Source organism: Anas acuta, chromosome 8 (assembly GCF_963932015.1).
Source record: "Anas acuta chromosome 8, bAnaAcu1.1, whole genome shotgun sequence".
In the NCBI taxonomy this organism is placed as follows: domain Eukaryota; kingdom Metazoa; phylum Chordata; class Aves; order Anseriformes; family Anatidae; genus Anas; species Anas acuta.
The window spans coordinates 4,743,406-4,767,591 of NC_088986.1; the positions used below are offsets into that span (position 1 = coordinate 4,743,406).

The following is a 24,186-nucleotide window of genomic DNA, read 5'->3' on the forward strand; positions in this document are numbered from 1 at the left end:
CCACTAAAATCTGTGGGATATCCCCCTCTTACCCTTGAATAAGACAGTTATGTTCTTCTGCAGAAGGAAGTATGAGTTATGAAGGAGGGAATGAAAAGATTTTTTTCAGAAAAGGAGAAAGATAAATTGTTTTTGACCAGTATAAAAACTTCTTGCTCCCATCTAACCTTTTCCACGGAGGGCCTTTCATCACTAATATGTGTTAGTTTTAATTTGGGCAGAAAGCAGCCATTAAAAAAAAAAATCACCTTTGGTGAAACTGTATGGGTTTTATTTACAGGGGCAAGAGGTTACAAACTTTTGTTGGTGTTAGGAACCCTACAAAGGATGCATTGCACTTGAAAGCTCATGATGGACACTTAGCGAGCCTTCATTTTCAAGTGTGATAAAACCCACTTTCAGTGTCTTAGAGCACTGTTAGGGTTAAGTGCTTTGGGATTTAAAAAACAGCTCAGCAGACAGCCGGGGCTATTACACTCAGCAATGAAGAAGGCACAAAACTGTGGAAAGAGGACACAGGCGGTGCTACAGGGTGACATTCCCACTGATCCACAGACCCATTATGCCTCAAGCTGCAAGGAGGTGGAAAGCAAGCGGTGGTTGTCATTGTGAATTTTGCATGTTAGACCTCCTTCTTGTTAAACCACGGTATAAATGATGTGGAAAACGTGATTATGCTTTCCAATTCTCTTTGAACAGTATGTTAACATATAGGAAACTCTGCTTCCATGGTCCCTGCTGTGATTTTAACCTAACATCTTTCTGCTAATTAAGGAGCAGGCATGATCACCACTAAGATGTGTGTGGAAAGAAGGAGTAAAACGGAGATGAGCAGCGTGGCAGCAAGCTGCTTGGAGGTCTTCACACACTGTGGCACTATCGTGGTTTGCAGTAAAACCTAGGGTGTGCTCTGCGCTTACAATCTTAGCTTCTCTCTTGCTGCTATTGCAATATTGGATTTGTACTGCATTTCTCAGCCAGCAAGGGGCCTGCAGATGGAGAGGTCTTTCCTGTAAGTGGTTGTTTTTGTGTTGGTTTTTTTTGCTGTTGTGCATAAATAATTAACAGTTAAATCAATCATGTCAGAGGTTGAGCAAGCTGTATCAGATAGACACACCTTCGTTTTAGGCTGGGGTCAAAGTCATTTGACACACACAAAAAATAAGGCAAAAAAAGGCAAACAAAAAGCCAGTCTCAGCCATCTTTCCTAATAGTTTGTCCTCCATGTCCGGAGATGAAAGGACAGCTGGTCACTGACTGCGTTCAGTAACGCTCTGAGAAACCGGCTGCCAGAACAATAAAAAATCTTCCTGTTCTGGTCAAATTCCTACAAGGGCTGAGTTAATGTGCTTCTCTTTGTTAAATGGTTATCATCAAGTTGCCAAACTAAAAATGCAGCAGCCAGTTACTTCATTTTCAGAGATGGTGCCATCTGTGAGGTGAGTACAACACATTTAAAAGGTGACACACTTGTCCAGGTCATTACAGAGGTCAGTTTGGGATGGTGTCAGTGAATATGATTAATTTTATGTGCAGCATCCATCATTCCCATAATGAGCAATTTAAAATGGATTTATTCCTTGTGGCATTGGAGCAATCAGATCCTTGGCCTAGGGCAAGAGACTGTGGTGCTAAGGCCACAGGGCAGGGCCGCGTCTCCTCAGAGAACCCCCTCTGGTGTTCAGCCAGAGGAAGGCTGGGAAAACAATGATATACATCACTTTGTACAGGGAAATGCAGATTTGGAGAACTTTAACCCTCCAAAACGCTTGTGGTAGGTTGAAGAGGAAGGCTGTTGTGTCTCAAGAGTCAAAGAGAGCCATACCCAGATCAAGAAGCAGCGGGCCTGTGAATGCCGCCTCAACGGGCAACTGAAGAAATACTCAGTGAGTTTTTGAGGATCCCAATCTGCCTCTGAAAGCTTGACTGAGCTGCTGGGAGGCAGCCCCTGGTGAGTTCTCTGCCCTATTTATGCCCACATAGGTCAATACTCCGTCAGGTCTTGTGCTTGTGGCCTCAGGGCTTTGGGCATTTTGGGGAAAGGCCCAAGCCCTGGCGAGAGGCAGCACCCGGAATCCCTGTGCAGGCAGAGGAACTGCCCAGCCTTCCTCCGGGAGACAAACAGGCATTGAAAGCAGAAATAGATGAATGATTTTGCAGTCTACTCCCAGAGAGCTGGCTTTGGTTCACTTACTGCTTCCCTTTTGCCAAGACTTGAGTAATTCATTTGTTGAAATATTCATTTATTTCTGCCTCTTGAAAGGAGCATTGCAAATGAAAGTGTAAATTGCTTCGGGACGGATCTCTGCTTTCTTCCCACTTGCCTGCAGAAAGCTGTGTGCTAACAATTACAAAGTTTACCTTGCAGATTTGCCAGGTGGCGGGTCATCTGCTGTTTACCGTGTGGAAATCCAACGAGCCAGCAGTTCGTCCTTTTCTGCTCGAACCGTTTTCAAATCCTCCTGCAGACCGGGAGAGGAGCGGTGGTGGTTTCGAATCACCGACATTGGCATGATGAGTACGGTACAGACAGTGTTTGCTCTGTACCCCATCAAACTGCTGCTGCTTTTTGCCACACTCGGCTTCCTAAATGTTCATTGCTTTGGGTAAGTGAACTTTTCTAAAGGGATGTCCTTGGGGTGTTATGATAAAACTGGGAAAATCAGCACCGACTGTCTGCTTTTACTCTCTATGGGGCGTAATTGCTGTCTTGAGCTATTTCTGTGTTTCTAATGAATAGTAAAAGACATTGTTTGGAAGTTAACGTGGTGCGTTGTGTCTGACTTGGGAAAAGTAATCCCGGCTGATAAATCTGGTACGACAAATTGCCCCGGTCGCATTGTAATGGAGAGTTGTGTTTGCAACGTGCAACCTCCTGACGTGCCAGCTGCCCAGAAGTGTGCTGGAAGGAAGAGGTTTCATTTTCTTTGAGTACATAAATGGCAAAAATCTGCCTGATACTTGTTTCTTTCTCTATCAGCTTAATAGATTTTGCTCTTTCAAGAGGCTGCAGTCGATCAGTGTCTGTAATACTTATGATCTAACTGCATTTTTCCACTGTTCTCTGAACTTTGAGCTCTGAATTCATGCTTCAGTGAGCTGATGAGTTTTTGTAATTCCTTTATTCCGTGTGATTTTTTAATACACAGTAATGAGAGCCCCTTGTCAGGCAGTAAATCATACAGCTTCAGCGGGTGCTATCCTTGTATTGGCAAAGGAGCTGGGAACACAGCAGAGGGAGTTTGGTTGTCAAAGTGGTATGAAAAGAAACTCACTGTCAATATTTTATTTGAGCTTTCCCACTTAGATTAGGTGCTACAAGGAAGCATTTGTCTGGAACGAGGATTTAATCAGAAATAGTGAATCTGCTGAAAGAGAAGGCAACATTTTGGCTGCAGCATCATGGAAACCTTGGAGACAGTTGTACATGGTGGGGCAGAAGAGTGGAGGCTCACACTTGGGGTTCAAATTCATCGCTGGGATGAATAGGATTAATGGGTTAAAGACTATTGAGAACTGAGAATAGACAATAGTTTTGCCCAGCTTGAGAAAAAAAATCACCTGCTTGGCAAAGGGAGGCACTTAAGCCTGGTTTTGAAAAATAAAGAGTGTGTGCAAGCCGTCCTTTGCATTGCAGCTGGTGTTTGTTGTGGGGTGCCTGGCCCTGGAGCTATTCCTCATGTACAGCAGCCAGGGACTGGGTACAGCAAGAGCAGGGAGCAGGGGGACAAGGGCAGGAGCAGGTGGTGCAGATTTTCCTGCTGGCCACTTTGTTGGGTTATTCTGTAGGGCTCAAGCAGCTTGAGATGATGCCCAGGCTGCTGAGACGAGGGTTGTGGTTCCCATGTGGTGTGGTTTAACAGGCAATAATCTTCTTCGGCATGTAGTTTTGCACAGACATAGGCCAGGTTGTTCTGGCCTCATTGTTTTCACACGCTGAAGCTCTCGTGTTGTTGAATGCAGTGGTGGGAAGGAGTCCATGGGGCTGGGTGGCACCAACAGCAGCGTGGCCAACAGCAGGCGACCTCGGTCCACAGGAGACGTGCCGCAGCCACGCGACTGCATCCTCTCCACGTGGTCCTCATGGAGCAAGTGCGATCCCTGCCAGAAGAAACGGGTGAGTGCTTGTGGCCAGGGCACGAAGCCTGAGAAGGCACCATGCCACTGCTGGTCCCCTGTAGGACCTGGGGACGGTCGGTGCCTCTTAGGATTAAGATGCTTTTTGTTGTCTGCCAACAAACATTCCCTACCAGAGGAGCCCCATCAGACGGAGGTAATGACCCCAGTAGTATGAACAGCAAAATCCTCATTGCTAGAGGGAGCTCTGCTAACAAACTGGAGAAGGCTCAACCAGGAATTACCAGTACTGTGAGTCGTGAAGAGTGAAGCTTTGTATCAAATAGCTAATCTTAAAAGCTGGGAAAAAAAAAAAAAAAAAAAAAAAAGGAGGGCTAACATATTGGACGGAGTAATTGACTGCTTCACAGCAGTGTTGTGGGCGGAAAAAATCCCTAATGATACAGAGGGCCAAGTAAATACACTGACAGAAAATAACAAGGGATGTCGTTACCAGCGTTAATTGAAAGAGAGGAGATGTAACTGAATCCTTCCTTACGCTTGCAAATGCCCGCACTCCTCTGTCAGGCACATTTAAACAAACTGTCATATAAAAGCAAACTTTCCATTATCCCTTCCAGTTCTCAAACCTTACTTAGTAAAATTTAAACTGTCCCAGATCAGAAACATTTGAAGTGAGGTGTGTTAGCAGTGTCACGCTTCTTTGCCTACACTTTTTTTTTTTAATCATTCTGCTCTTAGATCTCCCCAGCACAAAGTTTGTTTTTGAACTAGGGAACCATAAAATTCACAATTTCTGTACGCTCCAGTCAATATTCTGTTATTTCATCACAGTACAGGTTTGCCCGCCTGGAACAACCTTCTCAGTTCAATGGAGAGCCATGTGATTACTCTGACAAAGAAACTGAAGACTGTGTTACGAATAATCCTTGCAGAAATAAAGTCAGATGTGAAGGTTTTGTGTGTGCAGTTACAGGTAAGGATTCACTGCATGATGGTGTGCAGGTGACATCTCTGACATCACCACACGCAACTTTCCTCTTCTACATGAATTTGCCAGGCTAAAGAGATGTCAGACATTGACCCTGGCCCATCCATGCTTGTGGTGTATTTGCATCAGTGATTTTGAGTGACTCTGTAAGTCAACATGTTAGTCTAAAGCATGTCTGTAAAATCTCAAAGAAATCCAAATACAAGTTAAAAGCTAGTTGTATCAGTAAAATCTGTAGCACAAGTGGTTATGATGGCAACAGCAGAACATGTACCAAGCATCGCATACCCAAGAGCATAAGTTATTACGGTGCTCCATGTGGCATTTCTCTCCATCCATGTGAATGACTGATTAGTCAGGGACTCTCCAAACAGTGTGGGAAAGCAAGGTAGGTGTTAGCCATGTCCAGAATTTGGTCAGCCTCTGCTTTGTGCCTGCTCCCTGGCAGTAGGGAGAGAGTGTTCAGGGAGCAGGGCAATGCAGCAGAGGGGAAGGAGATGGGGCAAAGCTGCTGGGCTCCATTTTTCTGCTCAGGGGTAAAGAAGAGGCACTGCTGATCCAGTCTTGTACCCAATATGTGAGTTTTGATGAGGCTGGGAAACAAGAATTCAGTAATGAGGGACATGGGAAGAGAAAAAATAGTATCATGTACTGTCTGCAGAACAATCCCCAATGTAAGTGTTTTTTTTCATAAAATATTCTGTCCTGTTTTATACTTTAAGTTATGTTTTTGTTGTTGTTGTTGATTTTTTTTACCTTAGATTGAAAAAGATTTTAAGATTTTGAAAAGTTTTGAGCAAAACTGAGTAAATGGAATTTAGTGATTAAAAATCAGAGGCTCATGGAAGTGGTTGAGCCACCATCCCTGAAGGTATTTAAAAGATGTGGTGAACGGGAATATGGTTTGGTGGTAGACTTGACAGTGCTAGGTTAGCAGTTGGACTTGATAATCTTAAAGGTCTTTTCCAACCTAAACGATTCTGTGATTCTATGAAATATTTTCCAGGTAGTTTTGAATCATATATTACAAGAGTCTTTTATTTTTCTTCTAGACTCTGAGCTGGGGGACTGTGATTTTGCAATATTGCCACTAAGCATGACAATAGATTGTTTTCTGAGTAATGTACATATTGCAACCTAGGGAGATGCATTATGCGGAGGCTGCTTTGTAATGGGGATGATGACTGCGGGGACCAGTCAGATGAAAAAAACTGCAAAAAAGTGTTTCAGAAATGTGACCGGAAAATGGAGCAATACTGGGGAATAGAGAATCTGGCAAAAGGGTAAGCCCATGATCTTCATGAGATGTTTTGTACAAGGGTAACGGCTTCAGCCACAAACACTGACCCAAGAAGAGCTGTAGCCATCGCTGTGTCCAGGAGTTACAGTCGGACAGCATTTGGGGTCCTGATCCAAAGCCAAGTGGGAAAATCCTTATTGACTCTGTGAGTCTTCCTGGGAGAGACACGGTGAGTAAAGTCCCAGATGTATCCAGGAGTACATGTACACCCTGCAGAGAGCATCAGCTCAGCCTGCAAGTGGATACTGCATGAGCTGGAGTGTGCCCTTGGTATTGCCAACCCCTGGGGAGTGAAAAGAGAAATGTAGACACCAAACACTTCCCTTGTGTCTACAGGTACTTAAATCAATCAGTGAGAGAGATTCAATTGTCTTTTTTTTTTTTTTTCACAAGTGTCTTAAACCAGCATCTTGCGTTGCCTAGAATCTGAACCTATCTGTGGAGTTGTATTTTTTCACAGTGTAGTGGTTTATTGCTTGCATGTTAGCAAGCCCCAGCTTTGTGAGGATTCAAATCCACATCTGAATTGAAACAGCTTTTACTGGCTACAACTGTGGCAACTTCCTGTAAGATCACACTGTGTGAAAAGATTTTATTTTTTTTTAATTCTGCAGGAAAAAAAAAAATGCTTTTTACTTAACAAAAAAAAAAAAGAAAAGAAAAAAACATTGTAGGAAAATGATAATTTCCTACTTACTCTCAGGAGATATGGCTGCTGTTCATGTCATTGCTAATGCTTTGTACTTCTGAGTTTAATCAAAATTTAAAATAATGTTGGACAATTATGGGAACATGCTTCTCATCTCTTTGAAGCTACAATTGCTCAGTAATTTGCTTTTAGTGGACTTCCCTCCTTCTCAGTTTGTTCTAAAATTAGAGTTAATATTTTACAGCTTCAGTGTCATTATCATGCAAGTCTCTCTCCCCAAAACAAGGAGAGGCAGGTCTAGCAGAGGCCGGGAGCAGTAATGAGAACACAACATGGACTATAGTAAATTTTATTATTTTTTTTTGTGAGGGGGGTGTCCTCTAATGACTCATTACCATTTGATGATGAATTTTGGAGATGAGTAGCATGTCCTCAGCTGTGTGCCGCAGGGGTGCTGTTAGGCTGTCCTGACAGCGAGTAACAGAAAGGTTTTTACTACAACTAACCCACCAGCAGCAGTGGGAAAAGCAGTGAGCCTGGTTAAATTACTCCATGAAAAAAGGTTGCAGTGCTGCAATCCTTCCTGGGCACAGGTCACTGTCCTTCATCCCTTGTAGTCAAAGTAAAGCTTCCCAGTGACTTCAAGGAGCTGGTAAAGGATTGCTTGGCTGCCTAGATCTTATTCCCTGACAATTTTTACTTCTTGTCCACTGACCTGTGGTTGACCAACACAGCAAAGATTATGACTGATAAACTAGAACAAATTAAATGTCAATTAAAAATGAGTCTGGGCTGATGACATGAGCATAATTCTCCAGTGTTGTTCCTAGTCGGGTAGATAAAACTGCCTTTGTAATTGATGTCATACTCAGCAAAGTGACAAAATTTGTCTCTGTCTTTTGTTTGCTTGTCAGGCATTGAGTTTTTTTGGAGGGTTTGGGCTGATCAAACAGTGGAAGAGACAGAGCTTTCTGTTGGGCTTTCAGAATAAAGAAGCATGCAACAAAGAGCTGTCAGCTAAGCATGAAACCCTTTTGCCTTTCTCACCCAACCCATTTGATGTGTACCCCTAAATCAATGATAAATTTAATATTTTGCTGTTATGCTTCATATACAGGTTAAATATCTTCACTAACAACTTGGAAGGATTAGTTCTTGATCACAAGTACTATGCTGGGGGATGTTCTCCCCATTATATTGTGGACACGAGATTCAGAAAACCATACAATGTAGAAAGCTATGTACCAGAGGTACGTGTCAGATTCTTCTGCAGCTAAGCATACATAAGTATATTCCAATAAATTTAGCATAAAATACCCATCAAGTTTCATTACTAAATTATTTTTTGAAGGATTTCAGAGCTCATGCAATCAAATGGGATGAGACTGAGTGTAGCCCAACTTTTAGGGCTAATAACCCATGCAGTAGATGGACTTGGAACGGTGCCTTTATATTAAGATCTGAGTGCACTGGAATAGATGGCAAAGTTCCCTTGAACCTCCCCACTGCAAAGCCTAGGCCTTTTTGACTGTAGTCCATTAGGAAACCTTTTCCTCTCAGGGTTTCTACTTCCATTGCTGTCTATGTTTCACCTTCTTTGCATAAGATTGACATATTCAGTAAAGGCCTGAGGTCCTTGCAGTATGGAGGAGATCGTAGCTTTCCTACTGCTATAAATCAGGTATTCTTGAAGTAGTAGTGTCAATAACAGTAATGCTTTGCAATTATACAAGGCTTTTCATCTTCAAAGTGCAAGCATTAATTCACAAGTATATTTGTATCTGTTCTCCCTTTCCATGCTTCAGGTATATGATCACTACGCAGGAAATAAAGTGTGTTGTTTTTGCTTTCTGTTTAGACCAAAGGCAAATATGAATTTACAATGACTGAATATGACTCCTACTCAAGTTATGAAAGAAATGTCCTAAGGCAAAAAACTTCTCAGTCTAGCTTCAGCTTCAGTATACAGAAACTCAATCTGTTTGAAATTGGTTACAGTCAAAATGACAACAGGTTCAAGAAGTTCATTCAAAGGATGAAAAGCTTTTCTTCAACAGTAAGTACTGCTCCACTTAATTCTCTGCTAACACGTTTTCTGTATTTGTGTCTCTGTCGATTTCATCCCCATCGTCAGGTCAGCAGCCATGACGAGGATGAACAAAATCTTTCCCCCTGATTGGATTTTGCAGTTTGTACTGGTCAAGTGTTTATAAAGCTACAACACCTTGGTTTGTGTTTGCAGCACCCAGGAGCTTTTCTGTTCACAGACCTGCCAGGAACCAGGCTGCCAACCTTTAAAATTAGCCACAATCTTGTACAGTCTGTCCAGTCAACTGCTGAATATCCACATTTGGGTGTTTGGGGTGAAATCACTTGCAAAAAATGAAACTAAGAAGCAGGTACAAGTGGCCTCCCCTCCCTGCAGTAAACTTGCTGGTAGGAGATGTACAAATGGGACCCTGAGCAGAGTCTCCACGTGGGTGCAATCAGCAGAGAGAATCTGTACAGGTGAAACTGGGGATTAGCTAATGAACCCAGGAGTTCAGGGTTTCTCCTGCCCTGTGGGTGGGTTACACTGAGTAATGGAGAAATGTTGGGTGGAAAAAGGGGCAAATAGGATTTTCTGCAGTTCCAGGATTTGTGCACCAGTACAGTCCAGAAAACAGTCTGTGGTGTGGACAGCTGTTGCCTGTGTGTTCGCTGCAGGATAGCATGTCACACATGAAGGGCCATTCCTCGTTTAGGTGGGTTCAGCAAGGCAGGAGCTGTCACTTGGGTAAATGATAATGCAAACAGCCAAGCCAAGCTATTCTACTGTAGGGCAGCCTTCACAATAAAATGGAATGAAAGCTGCTAGCAGGCCTTCCGTGGGTTTAATTATAGACTAACACATGCCATTTTACTTCGGTTGATGTGATTTATCTGCTGAATACATCATTCATCAGATAAGGACACACACATGACAAAATACGGATGGCACAGTCACTTCCAGCCTCATCTTCAGAGATGTGGTCACAGCTGTGATCTGAGGCACACTTTAAGCTGGCTGGAGATGCTTTAATCTATAACCCCTAGGACTGCTTTATGAGATTCATTCTGAGGTAGTGTGCAACATCATTTGATTTCTTCTTTTCATCTGTTATTGCTGTAAACAAACCTAGCTCTTGTCAGCGGTTTAATAGTACTGCTGATCTATGTCTCTCCCCTCAGTATACAGTGCGCTCAGCAATGGCAGAGTATTCCTTGTTGCTATTAAACTTGCATTTGCTTCCTGCAAAGTGACATTTCCCATGACAAGATCAGAGCTATATGAGAAGCATTTGCAGTAGATATCCAGAAAGAAACCCTGTACTAAGTCCCGATTTTATTATTTAAGCTACGGAGTTCTGTGTTGAAATGCCTTTGATGGGGTATTCCTGCTGGCCCAAACAACTGGACACTAAGTTCTTTGGACACGACAAAAGACCTCAGTTCTTGACGTTTATGCCAGGAAGGGGAGGTATAATATATACCCACACACACATATTTACACAAATACATACAAGTGCGCATGTGTGCAAGTGTTTGTGTTTTCCTCTTTCCATGGAGTTTTGGTGATAGCATGTTCTGCAGAATACAAATATAAATATTAATGTGAATCAGCCAGAGAATTACTGACTCATGTATAAATCATCATGCTTTCAGTTGTTCAACTTTTTCAGGAGAGAACCTGTGAAAGCAAAGGCTGGTCAACACTGCTAGAGGTAGAGCACTCTGTTGGGATGCTGTTTGTGTCCTTGCAGCTGGCAGAGCAGAGGCTTGAACCTGGCTTTCCCCATATTGCAGCTGAACAGCAGAGCCGTCACCTCTTCATATTGAGTGTCCCCCCTTTGTCCTTTAGTACCAGTCAGAATCCTGATTTTCAGAAACTTTACTACTAAAAGCCTTGATTTTACTAAATTAAATTATTTCCAGTTGAAAATTGTTAAATTGGTAAATCCCGACCAGTATAACTATGTAATGGAAAATACTTACACGTTGTGGCAAGAACGACACCACTCACTTCTGGATTCTCTTGTGTTTCTGTATGCCACATAGTCCAGCAAATTCATTCACGCCCGTTCTGAGCTGACTGTTGCCACTTACAAGCTGAAGCCCCGAGCCCTGATGCTGCATTACGAGTTCCTGCAGAGACTCCATCAGCTCCCACTGGAGTACAGCTACGGGGAGTACAGGGAGCTGTACAGAGACTACGGGACACACTACATCACCGAGGCTACCATCGGTGGCATCTACGAGTATACTTTAGTCTTGAACAGTAATGAGCTCCAAAAGGCAGGTACGTGCATCTGCAGCTTGTGAAAAGGCCAAACCCGGCTTTTCAGTGGGAAAATCCCTCTCTAGGCACCCAGTGATGGTTCAGGTCTGAGGACAGAAAAGAGAGGCTGTGGAAGAAGGAGCCAACAACATCTCAAAGACAGCCTGTAGGAAATATGGGAGTAGCAGTGTTTCATGGCAGTGAATAAAGCACCTGGTTTTCAAAGAATGCTCAGCATCATGGGCTCCGTCGAGCTCTCAAGCTGTGGGTGCTGCCAGTTCACAAAAAGGGCCTTGGGGCAAGTGTTTTAGACTACACATTCAGGGGGCTGACACGATGTTGAGATGAATGAGAGTCATGTAGCTTAATGCCTTTGTTAGCTTTGAAAGCTTTCTCCTAAGTTCTTTTTCCATTGCCTTTCAAATGGCAGTTTTGAAACACCTTTAGCCTCAAGAGCTTTTCCAGCATGTAGGAAACAGTAAATAATTTGCTGGGTGACTCTTGTGCCTGACACTGCTCTTGCTCTTTGACTCTGGCTTCCTTTTTTGCAAGAAATGATGATTGTTGTGTAGGGTAGAGAGAGCTGTGTGACATTAATCAATAGCTGCACTCTCTTATTTATTCATTGGCATGGGAGTGAGGAACTGCCTTCGCTGTCTATTTGTGAAAGCATTTAGTGGACTCTGCTTTGTGCGGCACTTGGTCTGTTTGCTCTTCTGCTGGCTAGGAATGTGCTGGCTTGTGCTGCAGCAGGTATGGCCCAGAGAGACAGACTTCAAATTCAGATTTCAGATATTCAAAACATCAGCAATTTCTCAGATGATGGCGTGGGTCTGTCACAGGCAAACTTTTGTTGAACTAACGTATGTTGTCGTTTGCATCCAAATGCTACCTCACGGTATCTGCAGAACTAGATCAGGAGCCTGCAGTAGAGCTCAGGGTAGTAGTGCTCCCTCATCTGTGGGAAAGATGGCAGTGGAGAGGACTGGATTGTACCTGATGCTGTGCCAGGATGTCATAAAGCAATGGTTCCTGCCTTAATTGTATATGGACTGCAAGCATTAATAAGGGCTGTACTGGATCAACCCCAATATCAGATGTGTGGGAAGACCATGAGATCTTTTAATTATCCCAAAGAAGGCTTCATCTTTTCTACCAAAGACAAATCACATATCAACTTACATTTTCTGCATATAAGGACATAAAAAAGAGCTATTTTATTAAAACACCACAATCTTTTGCTGTTTATTTAAGGTTATACTTTGAGCGATGTCCAGACATGCGCACAGCATGGCTTTAAAATTGGTGCAACTATTAAAGTCGTCAGCGTGAGTCTTGGAATAAACGTAGAAGTCTGTGATTCCCTTTTAAATGAGATCGGAGGTAAGCAAGAAACACTTTGGTGATTTTATTTCTGGCTTATGTCATAGTGAAAAATCTTTTCTTCCATCGTGGTGGAGAGAAGCTTCCAGCTGTGGAAGAACTTCCAAGCATTACAGCTGGCCACCCGAGGGAAGAAATTGAGTGGGCAGGTATAAAGGACAGGAGGATGGGGGTATTGCTGCAAGGGAGCAGGAGAGGCACAGGACATACAGCATAGGAAACCAGGCTGCAGGTGTGAAGCACCCGTGGCCTTTCTTCTGTGCCTTCTCAGTGGGACGGGTCATTTCCAGAGGTGCTTTGCTGTGAGCTTGTGTCCCATTTCAGTCCACAAAGAAATACCTGTGTGAAGCTGACCGCTTTCTGAATTCATTTTTTTGCAGACAGCACCGCCAAAAAGCAGTACGTGGAAGATTTCATCGCCCTCGTTCGCGGTGGAGCAAGCGAACACATTACTGCACTGGCCTACAAAAACCTGCCAACTGCCACGCTAATGCAGGAGTGGGGAGATGCTGTACAGTACAACCCCGAAATCATAAAGCTGAAGGTACTGTATGCTTCACTTCATTCAGCCTCACTTAGCTGAGTGCCTCGGAGAGCTCTGTGTTTGGAAAAATGAGATTTAAAAAAAAAAAAAACAACAGGGCAATTTCTAGGGCAACTAATAGAACTATATGGTGTAGCTCTGAGAATGGGTGATCAGGAAATCAAAGTTGTGATGCATTAAAAAGGATGGTGTAGCTGAAAGCAAATGAAGTAAACAGCTTTTACCCTTTGTAACTCGTCCATGCCAACGTGATTGCTTACTGCTCATCCAGCAGGTAAGACTTCCCACTTTCTCTTCTACCAATATAATGGAAGTATCACTGGCAGCATATAAGGACTTCTTTTGCTTGAAATTTCTTGTCGTCCATGAGTAGCAGTGACTATTTAGCAACAATTCTCTCTGGTTCAGGAGGTCAAGAAGCTCACCATACATGCTTGGATGTTTGTGCAGATTAGCTAAATAAAAACATGCCCTGGGTTTTGAAGGGTCAAGAGGTTTTGATCCTAAAGAGTTTTAGAAATGCAAAGTGCTGTAAAAGTGAAAAGTGAGCAGAAGCATGTAATGATTCTGCCTCAGTGTTTTTAATGTCAAAATAAGCTCCTTCTGAGTGCATATTGATTGAATACCATAGGTAGAAGAAAACATCCTTTTAAAGCAGGAGTTTGGACTGTCAGAGGTGGAAATTGGTTTTGTTATTATTATTGGTCTTCGTTGTGAAATTAATTTTAGGCAAAAATATTGATATTTGTAACAGGAACTTGGTTCTCATTGAATTTCTGACATTTTGTTTAAAAAAAAAAAAAAAAAAGGTGAATTCTAAGCAGTCTGAAGCAAAGAAAATATCAGTAACTTGGAAATACTGCCAGTGCCCTTCCAGCACTTGCTGCAGTGCATTTGCCTTTCCCATGCCCCTGGTGCACTGTGGACAGAGCTTCAGAAATGCATTGGGAAGTTTCCCAGCAGGAGACAATGTGAACACAACGATCTGCACAGATCCCATTTCCAGAAAGTTCTCCCACGGCCAATTGTGGCATCCTGTGTCTGGCCTGGCATCAGTGGCCAGGCTGCCCAGAGAAAACCCCAGACGGATGTGATTTGCATTTGGTGTCTGTGATCCCTCATTTCCATACCAGAATCCCTGTGGGGTTTGAAGATCAAACATACCAGCAGAGTCAGCCCAGGAATGCTTAGTTAGGGAAAACTGAAGCAAATCAGTTCATAAATCAACTGCAGAAGGGCCTTGGCAGGTCACTCCTAGTGTATTTCCTCGTATGTATGATCTGAATTCAAAAAGCAAAGTATGGATCACAGATAATTGATGAAGAGGGAACGTACAGCAGCAGGAAATGAGCATTCTTTATTAAAACCTCCTATTTCTAGCAGTTAGAGACTCTAACAGCAGCACAGGGACCATTCATGCTTACTGAATTGCAGCAGCAGGTATCCCTACAGCAAGGATGGGAATCTGGGATGTGTCATCTGAGGAGAGGCACCAGCATCATCCCCCTGGCTTTAGCAGATGACTGCCAATCTGTAGGGCACACCTAAACTTCTTCTCAGAAAAAGGAATAAGAAGGACAAAGCCTCCTTGTTTCCTACAGCATGTTCACTGTGTTTTGCACTCTTACCTTCCACCACTGGCCCTGCCTGTGGTGCTTGTGTTTCAAGATCACAATCCTCTCCCTTCTGAAGGCAGTGGAAACCCTTATCTTGGCTTCGTAAAGAGAGAAATCAGCCTTGAAATGCAGAAGTGGTTGTGCTGAAAGTGCAACGTGCTGCGCAGCTGTGTGAGGAATGAAGGAGATTTCTGTGGGTGGGTTTTTGGGGGGTCCTTTTCAAATTGGGGTGAGAGAGCATTCAGGAAAAGTAAATTTGATCAAATCTGGTCTCAAAATGTTAAAATCAAGAAAATGGCAAGAAAGCATTGAATGAAACCGAAACTTCGCCTGTTTTTCAACTAATTGTGTGGTGCTGAATCTCCTTATGCATTTGCAGTGCCTTTGGTGCTGTAAACCAAGGGGAGGACTCTTGCAGGGATTCCTGCTGCTGCTGTTCACTAGGTTGAAAGAAACACTAATGGGAAACCTGGAGCACGTGCCACAGGGCCTTCATTTCCCTCCCCAGCTGTGCTCCCATGGTTGCTCGCACCATCTTGAACACCAAAATGAGTGCAGCTCCTTCCCTCCCTCTAGGTGCAGCCGCTGTACCAGCTGGTGACTCCGACCGACTTCGCTAATGCAATCACAATAAAAGAAAATCTGCGACGGGCTCTTGATGAGTTTCAGCTGGAGACCAGTTCCTGTCGCTGCGCTCCATGCCAGGGCAATGGGACCCCCTTTATGAAAGGTAGGAGGATTTCACGCCCCTTCTCTGGCTTCTAAGAGCAATGAGCAGGGAATTTGTGGGGAGGGAGGAAGCTTAGCAAGTAAACTGCTCTTTAGTTACTGCTGTCATTTCTCTACCAGGTAATTAAAAAAAAAATAGCTGTTTTAGAAGATGGTCTATTTGTAGAGTGCCACAATTTAGTAAACACATTAGGGTCACAGGATGCACCTTTTCAATGGGAGTGATCATCTGTATCAGTTCCATGGAAAAATTTGATCCCCTTTCAATTATGTGTTAAAAAAAGCAACAACCTGATGTCTCCTCCTTTGCTTTTAAGATTGCTTCCATCATCCTGGAGAAGTGACTACTGTCTCAGCATTAATTAGTGTTTGTAAAAGTGTTCTGAAGATGAAAAGCACCACATAAGTGCCAAGCACAGTTATCACCATCACCTCCCCCCATTTCTAATAAGAAGCTGTCCTCCTTTGTAAGCAGACTGTGATTTAAAAATGAAGGGGAAAAATAATCAAATCAAATGAAAACCACACTGCCTAAACAGAGATATATGATGTGATGAGAGCTTCTAACAAAGGGACCAATTTTTTCAAGTGCCTAATTCCAATCTGCATCCGCAGAAGTCCTGATGAGGATCGTTATCATCTAAATGTGCCTAACGCAGAAACAACTGCTTCAGGTACCAGCTAGATGATTGTAGCACTTAAAGGGTTTGTCTCGTGATTACCCTTGTTTAAATAACTTCTCAGGATCTAAGTTAGGTTAGTGTTTCATTTAGGATCTTCTCAAGGAGAGGCTTTCAATGTCCATTACTTTCCGAGGTGGGAGCTCTCATCCCAGGTCCAGCTGTGGGAAGGAAGCATGCCGTGGCCCTGGGAAGCTCAGGTGGGGTTATGCAGGTGTCCCTCCTGCATAAACCCTTCCTCACCCACTGCAAACGGCTTGCTTCCCTCCCAACACTGCCAAGACATCTCTGGCAAGGAGCAGAGGACTTTGCTGGAGAGGCAAGTGGGGCAGCAGCATACTCACAGCTTCCCTGCTTAATTGCTATTTTATACTTTCACCAACGGAGAAGAATGCTGTCATAATTTCATCCTCCCAGAAGAGGACTGAAAAGAACTGTGTGTCTGCAGGGAAACCAGACTTGAAATGAAGTCTGTAATCCCACCATCTCTGCTTGCTTTCAGGGACGGAGTGCGAGTGCCTGTGTCCCGTTGGCTACCGCGGCACTGCCTGTGAGATCACCAACAGGAAAGGTAAGCGGCCCCCAGCCCTCCTGCTGGCTGTCCAGCCCCATGCACAAGAGGTTGGGGTCCTGCAGAAGTGACCATCATCCTTTGTCTGCTCTCTTCTAAAATTCTGAATTTCTTTGTGCTCACCCAAAAGTGGCTTTTCTTCTGCAGTTCCAAGGCACCCCCACCAACCTTGCAATTGTATCAAAATCTAAACTCCTGCCTAATTTACAACCCATGGCAAGCCTCGGGGCTCCTCCAGCAGTTCTGTTCCCTAAGTTTTCCCCTTTGATACAGCCAGTATGTTGCAGACTGTTTTCCTCTAGATATGCTACCATGCGTTTTAATCTTAAAATCTTATTATGTTGTTTTGAAGCATTTACTAATGCTTCTTGGTCACTTTGTATTACTGCTGTCTCCTGACTGATGTTCTTAACTCCTTCTAGTTTAGGATGATCTGTGACTTTAATCATTCTGTTTACTTCTTCCAGCTCATTAATTTAGATGCTAAATAATCCCAGATCTCAGGCACCCAGAGCTCTGGCACCATCCCACAATTTGATGCACAGCATTTATCACTGCGCTTTGTTTACAGTCTTGTAGCCAGTTCTCATTCTGCATGACTGTGTCCTAACCAAGCCAGGCTGAAATACATTTTAAGCTGAGATTTCACCAAGCAGAGGGTCAATTTTGTAGGTGTTTCTAAGCCAGTCCATTCAGCCTGAAACTGTGGAGTCGCTTACACCTTGTTCCAGTCTGTTTACTGCACACATAATTGCATCCAACCCTCCCAAAGACTCACATCCATCCGCTTGTCAACATACAACTTCCTTTTCCACTCCCCTTTCCTTCTTTTATGTGTTGCTTCTGTGTTCGGCTCTGTGATTCTTAGGATGCTGAATTTATGTCACTCACATGCTCAGGGTCCAGAAGAAGACAGTGTAATAGGCAAAGCAGTGGGTAGAAAGCTGAATATTCAAGCTGTTGTTCACCGAAGAAGAACATGCCAACATTATCCCTAGCACCTCAAAATGTGGCTGACAAAATGTGCCCTTCTTAGCAAGGCTTGGACTAGGTCAGTGAGGGAAACACCCAACAACAAAATATAAAGCTAATTGATGCTTTTTTCTTGTCCTTGCTGCATAAAGGGTAGTTAGAACAAACACCAGGAATGCTGAACAGAGAATTAAATGTGTTGGAAACAATCACTCATTGTTAATGACTCAAGTATGTTGTTGGTTTGGATGGGGCAGAGCTGTTTGTATTTATATATGATTTGTGGAAGCTGACAGCTCTCCCCTTGGAAAGAGCTGCTTTATCCTGACACTCCTTTCTGGCTTGTTCTTTTGTTTTCAGATACTGCTATTAATGGAAATTGGGGTTGCTGGGCCAGCTGGTCTCCATGCTCAGGAGGTCAACGAACACGGAAACGACAGTGCAACAACCCTGCACCACAGAATGGGGGTTCGTCATGCTCAGGGCCAGATGCTGAAACGGTTAATTGCTAGAGGGAATCATTAAGAACTCACACAAAAACGATGAGCAGGTTGCAGAGTGAGTGGGAAGACGTTACCTGACTGGCTCGCTAAGTTGGCTTCGCTGTGCTTATGGGTCTCATCCACATGCATTGAAGTTGGAAAAATTTCAGAAGGTTTTGGGAGTACCACACCTTTGGACATGCTTTGCAGTTGCCCCATGCAACTGGATGTGCTTACTGTTCTTAATAGTGTTCTGGGTCTCTATTACAATGGGCTAATTAGGATGAGCTCGATCTGCCTTATTTAGTAGCTGTAGATTTTAAGTTTCTCTTTTATTTTTGAATGTTTCTTTGAGATAAGAAAGACTGTTTGATCTTACGTGCGCCAGAATGTGCACTAATATGCAGCTTCTGTGAAGACAGCTGTGTCATGTGGAGCAAAATACAGCATATTAAAGTCTAAATCTCAATGAGCACAATAGTATCTAGCGTGACATTTAAAGCTGCTGTGCCTCACTACACCAGTTTCCCTACTTATTGTATTTAACTTAAATTGTCTGTCATACCAGAAATTGTCTTGAAGGAGTGAAAACCAAATTGTGAAGCAGTCTGGTGACACCACGGCATTGTTGTTCGACTGAATAGCAGTTGTACTCTTACTGCAGAGGCGAGCTTCCTCCTGCATGTTTCTTCAGGCACACTGAGGCTGATGTGCACCCCAGTCCACTCAAATGCACTGAGCTGGTTCCTTGGGATGCAGGAGGAAGGACAGAGGGATGCTTCTGGGATGGGAAAAGGCTGTATTTCAGTAGTTGCATTGCTGCCCCTCTCAGGTTAGGACATCTGAGATGGAGAGAGCTTGCTATGAAAAAAGTCAAAGCAAAACAAATGGTTTGCCCTTTGTTACTGTCCCTGAAGCCATGCATCACAAGCTGGGTCAAACAAAAGAGGATCTTGTACTGAATGCTGCATGTGGTTCCGTGACTCACCTGAGAGGGATTGTTCCAGGGACTTCCCTCCTCCCACGTCATTGGTGCTTCGTGGCTTTTGCATTGTTGGGGCTTGCTGTAAAATAACTGAAGACATCTTTGTTTAGGGAAAATAGCACAACCAGTGCAAAGTTCCCCCTAAATGTTGTGAGTCTTCTAACACCAGCAAGGTCAAATGCTCTTCCAAGGGCTTTTATCAGTGTTGGTGATGATGGGTTGGTATCACCAGTTTCTCTTCTCTCAGACTGACGTTGTCTAAATGCACTTCTTATAAGAGCGACTCAGGCTCTCTGACATCCAAACAATGGAACATGCATTTAGTTTTAGCCCTCATGCCGCCTCCACGCTTATCAACAAGGTTTCTGTGACAGCTTTAAGAAAGGAAGAGCACATTGCATATGTGCATATGTAAAATAAGCACGATCTGTAGTCATAATGGGCTACGTAATTGAGCTGCCAACCCAAAACATTTTCCTTATCCACTGTGTAACCGTTATATCTTTTGTGTGATAGAAAAGCTTCGTACAGGGTCATGGTCAATAAGGTCACTGCTTATGCTATATGCAGTATTCCTCAATGCTTTTTAAAGAGTCCCTGCAAAAGCTGTGCAAGAGTGTACCCTGATTACCAATGTGCTTTGGTTCATGGGTGCCTTTGAGAACGTGCACTGCAGCGCAGTTGCTTGCTCTTTGCTGAGAAGCATTGATGTGATCTGATTAAGAAACTTTCTCAGATGACTAGAGCTGCTTTTGTACATTTGAACACCTTTCCTGACCATCAAGGTGGAGAAAGCACTCTGACACGTGGTCATGGTGCATCTCTCCACTGCTGCCACGAGCAGTGAAGCAGAGCCAAATATAGCAACCTGAAGGCTCTCCCCTGATCAGAAAAGCCCAGATGTTTTGAAATGTCAGTACCTGGGTTTGGATATTTGGCGTTGGCCTTTGTTGCTTTGTTGTGTGTTTTATTTATTTATTTATTTATTTTGAGGAGGAGAGAGAAGATTTTATGGTGTTTAAGATGAGCAGGATGGTCTACCTGAGGTATAGTTTCAGGGGGGCTTGCACATTGTGCCTATAGACTCCAGAAGCCTCCTATAAAGAACATCACTTTATCTTGTCCTTGTGATGTTGTGCTTAGATTTAACTAACTAATCATTTATTATGACCTGGAGGGTAATAAAAATTACTGTGCTGAAGCTTTTATTGTTTCATTTTGGTACACATTAAATTTTGGTGCTATCTTTTATTGGTGTTTCTCACTTCCACTTTCTGTGCAAGTTTGCATTAACAACCCAGGTATGAAAGCAGGGGAAGGCTGCAGACACGACGTGTGCATGTTCTGCACTGGGTACGCCCAGTTCCCTGGCTAAGACTCTTGTCTCAATGGGTTTTATTACATCCCTTATTACATTCCTACCCTGGCCCAAATAAGTCATCTTAATGAGGGCTTCTTTAAACCTGCAGTAGTCCGGTATTGTGGTTTTGTCGCCTGTGTCTCACCACTGATTTGCAGTTACCACCACACTGCTGCTATGTGTAAAAAACTGGTGCTTCACTTGTCATGGGCTTCACAAAGAGCTGAAGTACCAAACTGTGCAATTGCCACTGCTAATGCCATTGATGTGTGGAAAAAAGAGCTCTGTAAATGTGGAAAAGCTGTGAAGGTGTTTCTGCTGCAATGTGTGATGGATCTGGTCAGCATGGCTTAAGAAGGTCCAGAAACAGTATTTTGGGTCAGCTGTAACTGCCAGCTTTCCCAGAATCAAAACCACTCGACTCCTGGTGCCCCCAAAATCATCAGGAATGGGTCCATTTCCAGCCGGGATTATTTTGCTGCCCACCTTTTCCTCTCAGGTGGACACTTTACATTTACCCATGAGGCTGGGACGTGGTCTAGGCTGTGGCTGGGGTCTTGTAACCCTGTGTGGTAGCCACAGGGTTTCTAAACCACTTCCCATGCTCCTATTCCTCCCTGTCAGATGAATGTAGCTGCTCCTCCCTGTATGGTGTTACTGGCTGCAGCGGCCTACCTGCGCGGCCTACCCGCCAGCCCTTGCAGTGGTGGGGCTGGAGAGCTTGGTGACAATATCAGCACTCCTGGCATCCCCACCCAGGTCCCCAGGGGCATACAGAACAGAAATCTGCTTTACAGAGAAAGTCATGGATGTAGAGACAGAGAGAGGTTGTTGGAAGCAACCTGGCGAGTCCTTGTGGAGGTGTGAGCAGTCCCCACATTGCCAGCTCAGGGTTCTGCTGTGCTTGCTGAAGAACCCAGGAAGCACCCAAAAACCCGCCAGCTTTCAAGGCAAATTACACCTGCTGATCCTTTTGTGCCCCATTTGAACACCGTCCCACTTGCGTAAATCAACAGGACTAGAAATGCAGACAGCAATTATTACCATTATGGATATTTGTGTTTTACCTATCAGTAGTGCAGGACTCGGAGTCCCACCATGCTGGGCACGACGCAGCCCCACAACAAACACCAGCCCCCCCCAGACCCTCCAGGACCCGGTGTTTCTTTTGGTTTGGGCAGGACTGAACATTTTCTTCCTTCCTGTGCCTCTGCATTAGCACTGGACGAAAAGGGAGGCGACAATTTCAGAGCTGCTCCTGGTGGGCAATCCTCGGCTGCTGTAAAATCGCAGGCTCGGAGGGACGCAGGCGTTTGGGCACTCAGCGTGACATTGACCCCGAGGTAGGAAACAGCCCTTATCTCCTCTCCTGTTAGCTGGTTATCTGGAGCCTGCACCTTGCAACCTCAGGTGTATTGTCATCAATCATTTGCTATTTTCCGTTGCGTACTGGTTCCTCGCTGCCCTTCCTTTGTTAATAACCCAGTTTGCCTATATCCATAAAAATATCTGATTGTGATACCATTTATCCAAAGCACCATACATCCATCATGTACTTATGAGAGAGATAAACAAGGTCTCCTGGGAAATATGCCGCAAGAAATATATAGGATAAATAACTATATCAAATGTATGTCAGTGTGCAAGAGGGGAAAATCCATTCATTAAAGCCAGGGTGGAACTGCAGTGTTTTATTGTACCCTCTAAGCTTTTAGTTTAAGTAAGAAATGTACATTTTTGCTGCTTATCTCATCTAGCACAGCTCTCATGCTGGCCACTTCAGCAGGAGATATATTAGCTTCTTTGACTGGCATTGTAAATGTGTAATTGCTCATAATCTCTCTCTCTCTTCTTTTTTTTTTCTTTTTTATTTATTTATTTTTTATTATTTATTTAACAGACCTTACAGGCAGCTTCTCCCTCCCTCTTGACTGCAGCTTCCCTGCTCCAGAGCTGCTGCTGGGAGGACACCCAGGCTCTGGGTGAGCTGGGAGCAAACCTTGGGGCTGCTGGTGTTCCTCTGCTATCGTCCCTTTAATCTCTTGGGTTTCCTATTGTAGTGTCGGCGACTCTCCAGCCTGGCATCTATCCTTCTAGAAGGGTCTCCGAAGCTGAGGCTGCAGGTCCCCTTCCCACAGGCCTCCTCCTCCCTCCCCAGCCTCCCAGGCACCATCTTCCCCTCTGATTACTTCTTCCACTGGTCACAGAAGAGACACGCTGCTCTCTAACCCAGTCGACACTCATTTGCTCTCAGGATTTGTCCTCAGCCCTGCCTGGTCCATGTGCAGGTAAGAATTGAGCCCATGAGCCAAGCTAGCTGTGGTTATAGGAGCCCAGTCTCATGTTTCTACACAACATGCCAGCCCCGTGCCAAAGAGTGTTGATAAAACCGTGGCTGAAAACTGCTGCTGTGATCCCACATTTCACATTCCTCTGGGCTAAATCGCACCGAGTTCAATGGGTGCTTCATGCCGCTGCATTTTCCCAGCATAGAAGACATCAGATTCAAGCCCTTGGGAGCAAATTTGTCTCTGGACGAGCACAGCCTTTACCTGGAAAGGCAGGGTTGGCAAAAAGGCCACAGTTTTATCACCCATTTGCCCATGTCTTAGAAATATGTCATAGTAATTTTTCACTGAAAAATCAAATCTCGGTGCTCGAGACAACGTGGTTTGTTGTTTTCTTATACAAAAACAGCCTGCAGTTTCATTTTCGAGCAAAAGAGAAGAAGCAGTGAAAAAATTGTCTTTCGGCAAACATGCACACAAAAGAAAATATGGGGCCAGATCTTCAGGTAGCATAAATCAGCTGCAGTGAAGGAGCTACACTGATTTACATCAGCTAAGTGTCAGACTCTAAATCACTACTGACACGCTGTTGAAAAACAAGCATTTCCAAGAATCAGAGCTGTAGCTGAGCAATTTTTTTTTCACTAAACCACGGTTCCTTTCTACTCCCTCTTTCCATTCAAATGTATATAGAAGTGTTCTTTTGTGCTTTGAGGTTTTGTTGCTGGTGTTGCTTTTCCTAATGCCTAATTCCTTCTCAGGGCTTTTTTTTTTTTTTTTTTTTTTCCCTTTCCTTCCTTGCAGTGAAAAGCACAGTGAAATGAAGTGCTGCTCGCCTTCTGCCCACCCCGTGTTTTTGCAGCAGTTCATTAAGAGCACTGAGCTGCAGGCTCTGGCCGCAGTTTCTGGATGCAGTTCAATAGCATGTGTATTCTTGTGCTGAGATTTACACCTTACATTTAAAATTAAAAAAACATAAATCAGGCAGCCCTTGAGCATCTTCTCTGGCTCTGAGTGCCTGGGAGATAAAATGCCCTTGTGCCCATACTCAGTCCATCACTGATCTGAGAGAAGAGCAGCCTTCACATGTGCATGAACACCCTCTGTGGAACAGTTTCACTTAAGCCTCTACATTTATTATTTTATTTATTTATGTAGTATTTCTCATTAGTTCAAGTTCGCGTTTTGCAATGGCTCTTCGGTGTCTTTGGGCTGAAGCTTCCTCCCGTACAGATCAGCATATGGCTTTGCTGTAAACGCAG

The 24,186-nt window shown here is 43.9% G+C and overlaps 1 protein-coding gene across 2 annotated transcripts; it reads left to right on the forward strand.

Moving 5' to 3' along the window:
• The first annotated feature begins 1,782 nt into the window (after nt 1–1,782).
• Nucleotides 1,783–18,763, forward strand: C8B (complement C8 beta chain). Of its 2 annotated transcripts, none has more exons than XM_068689778.1 (13): nt 1,783–1,951; nt 2,369–2,606; nt 3,943–4,117; nt 4,912–5,053; nt 6,210–6,351; nt 8,135–8,267; nt 8,876–9,073; nt 11,095–11,335; nt 12,569–12,697; nt 13,078–13,241; nt 15,434–15,587; nt 16,769–16,837; nt 18,170–18,763. In XM_068689778.1, exons 2-13 carry the CDS (start codon nt 2,512–2,514, stop codon nt 18,319–18,321), a joined length of 1,794 nt encoding a protein of 597 aa, XP_068545879.1. In that variant the 5' UTR covers nt 1,783–1,951; nt 2,369–2,511; the 3' UTR covers nt 18,322–18,763. The 2 variants fall into 2 exon arrangements, with proteins under 2 accessions (XP_068545879.1, XP_068545880.1); XM_068689779.1 differs by having other exon boundaries at nt 1,794–1,951; nt 3,964–4,117.
• The last annotated feature ends 5,423 nt before the right edge of the window (nt 18,764–24,186 follow it).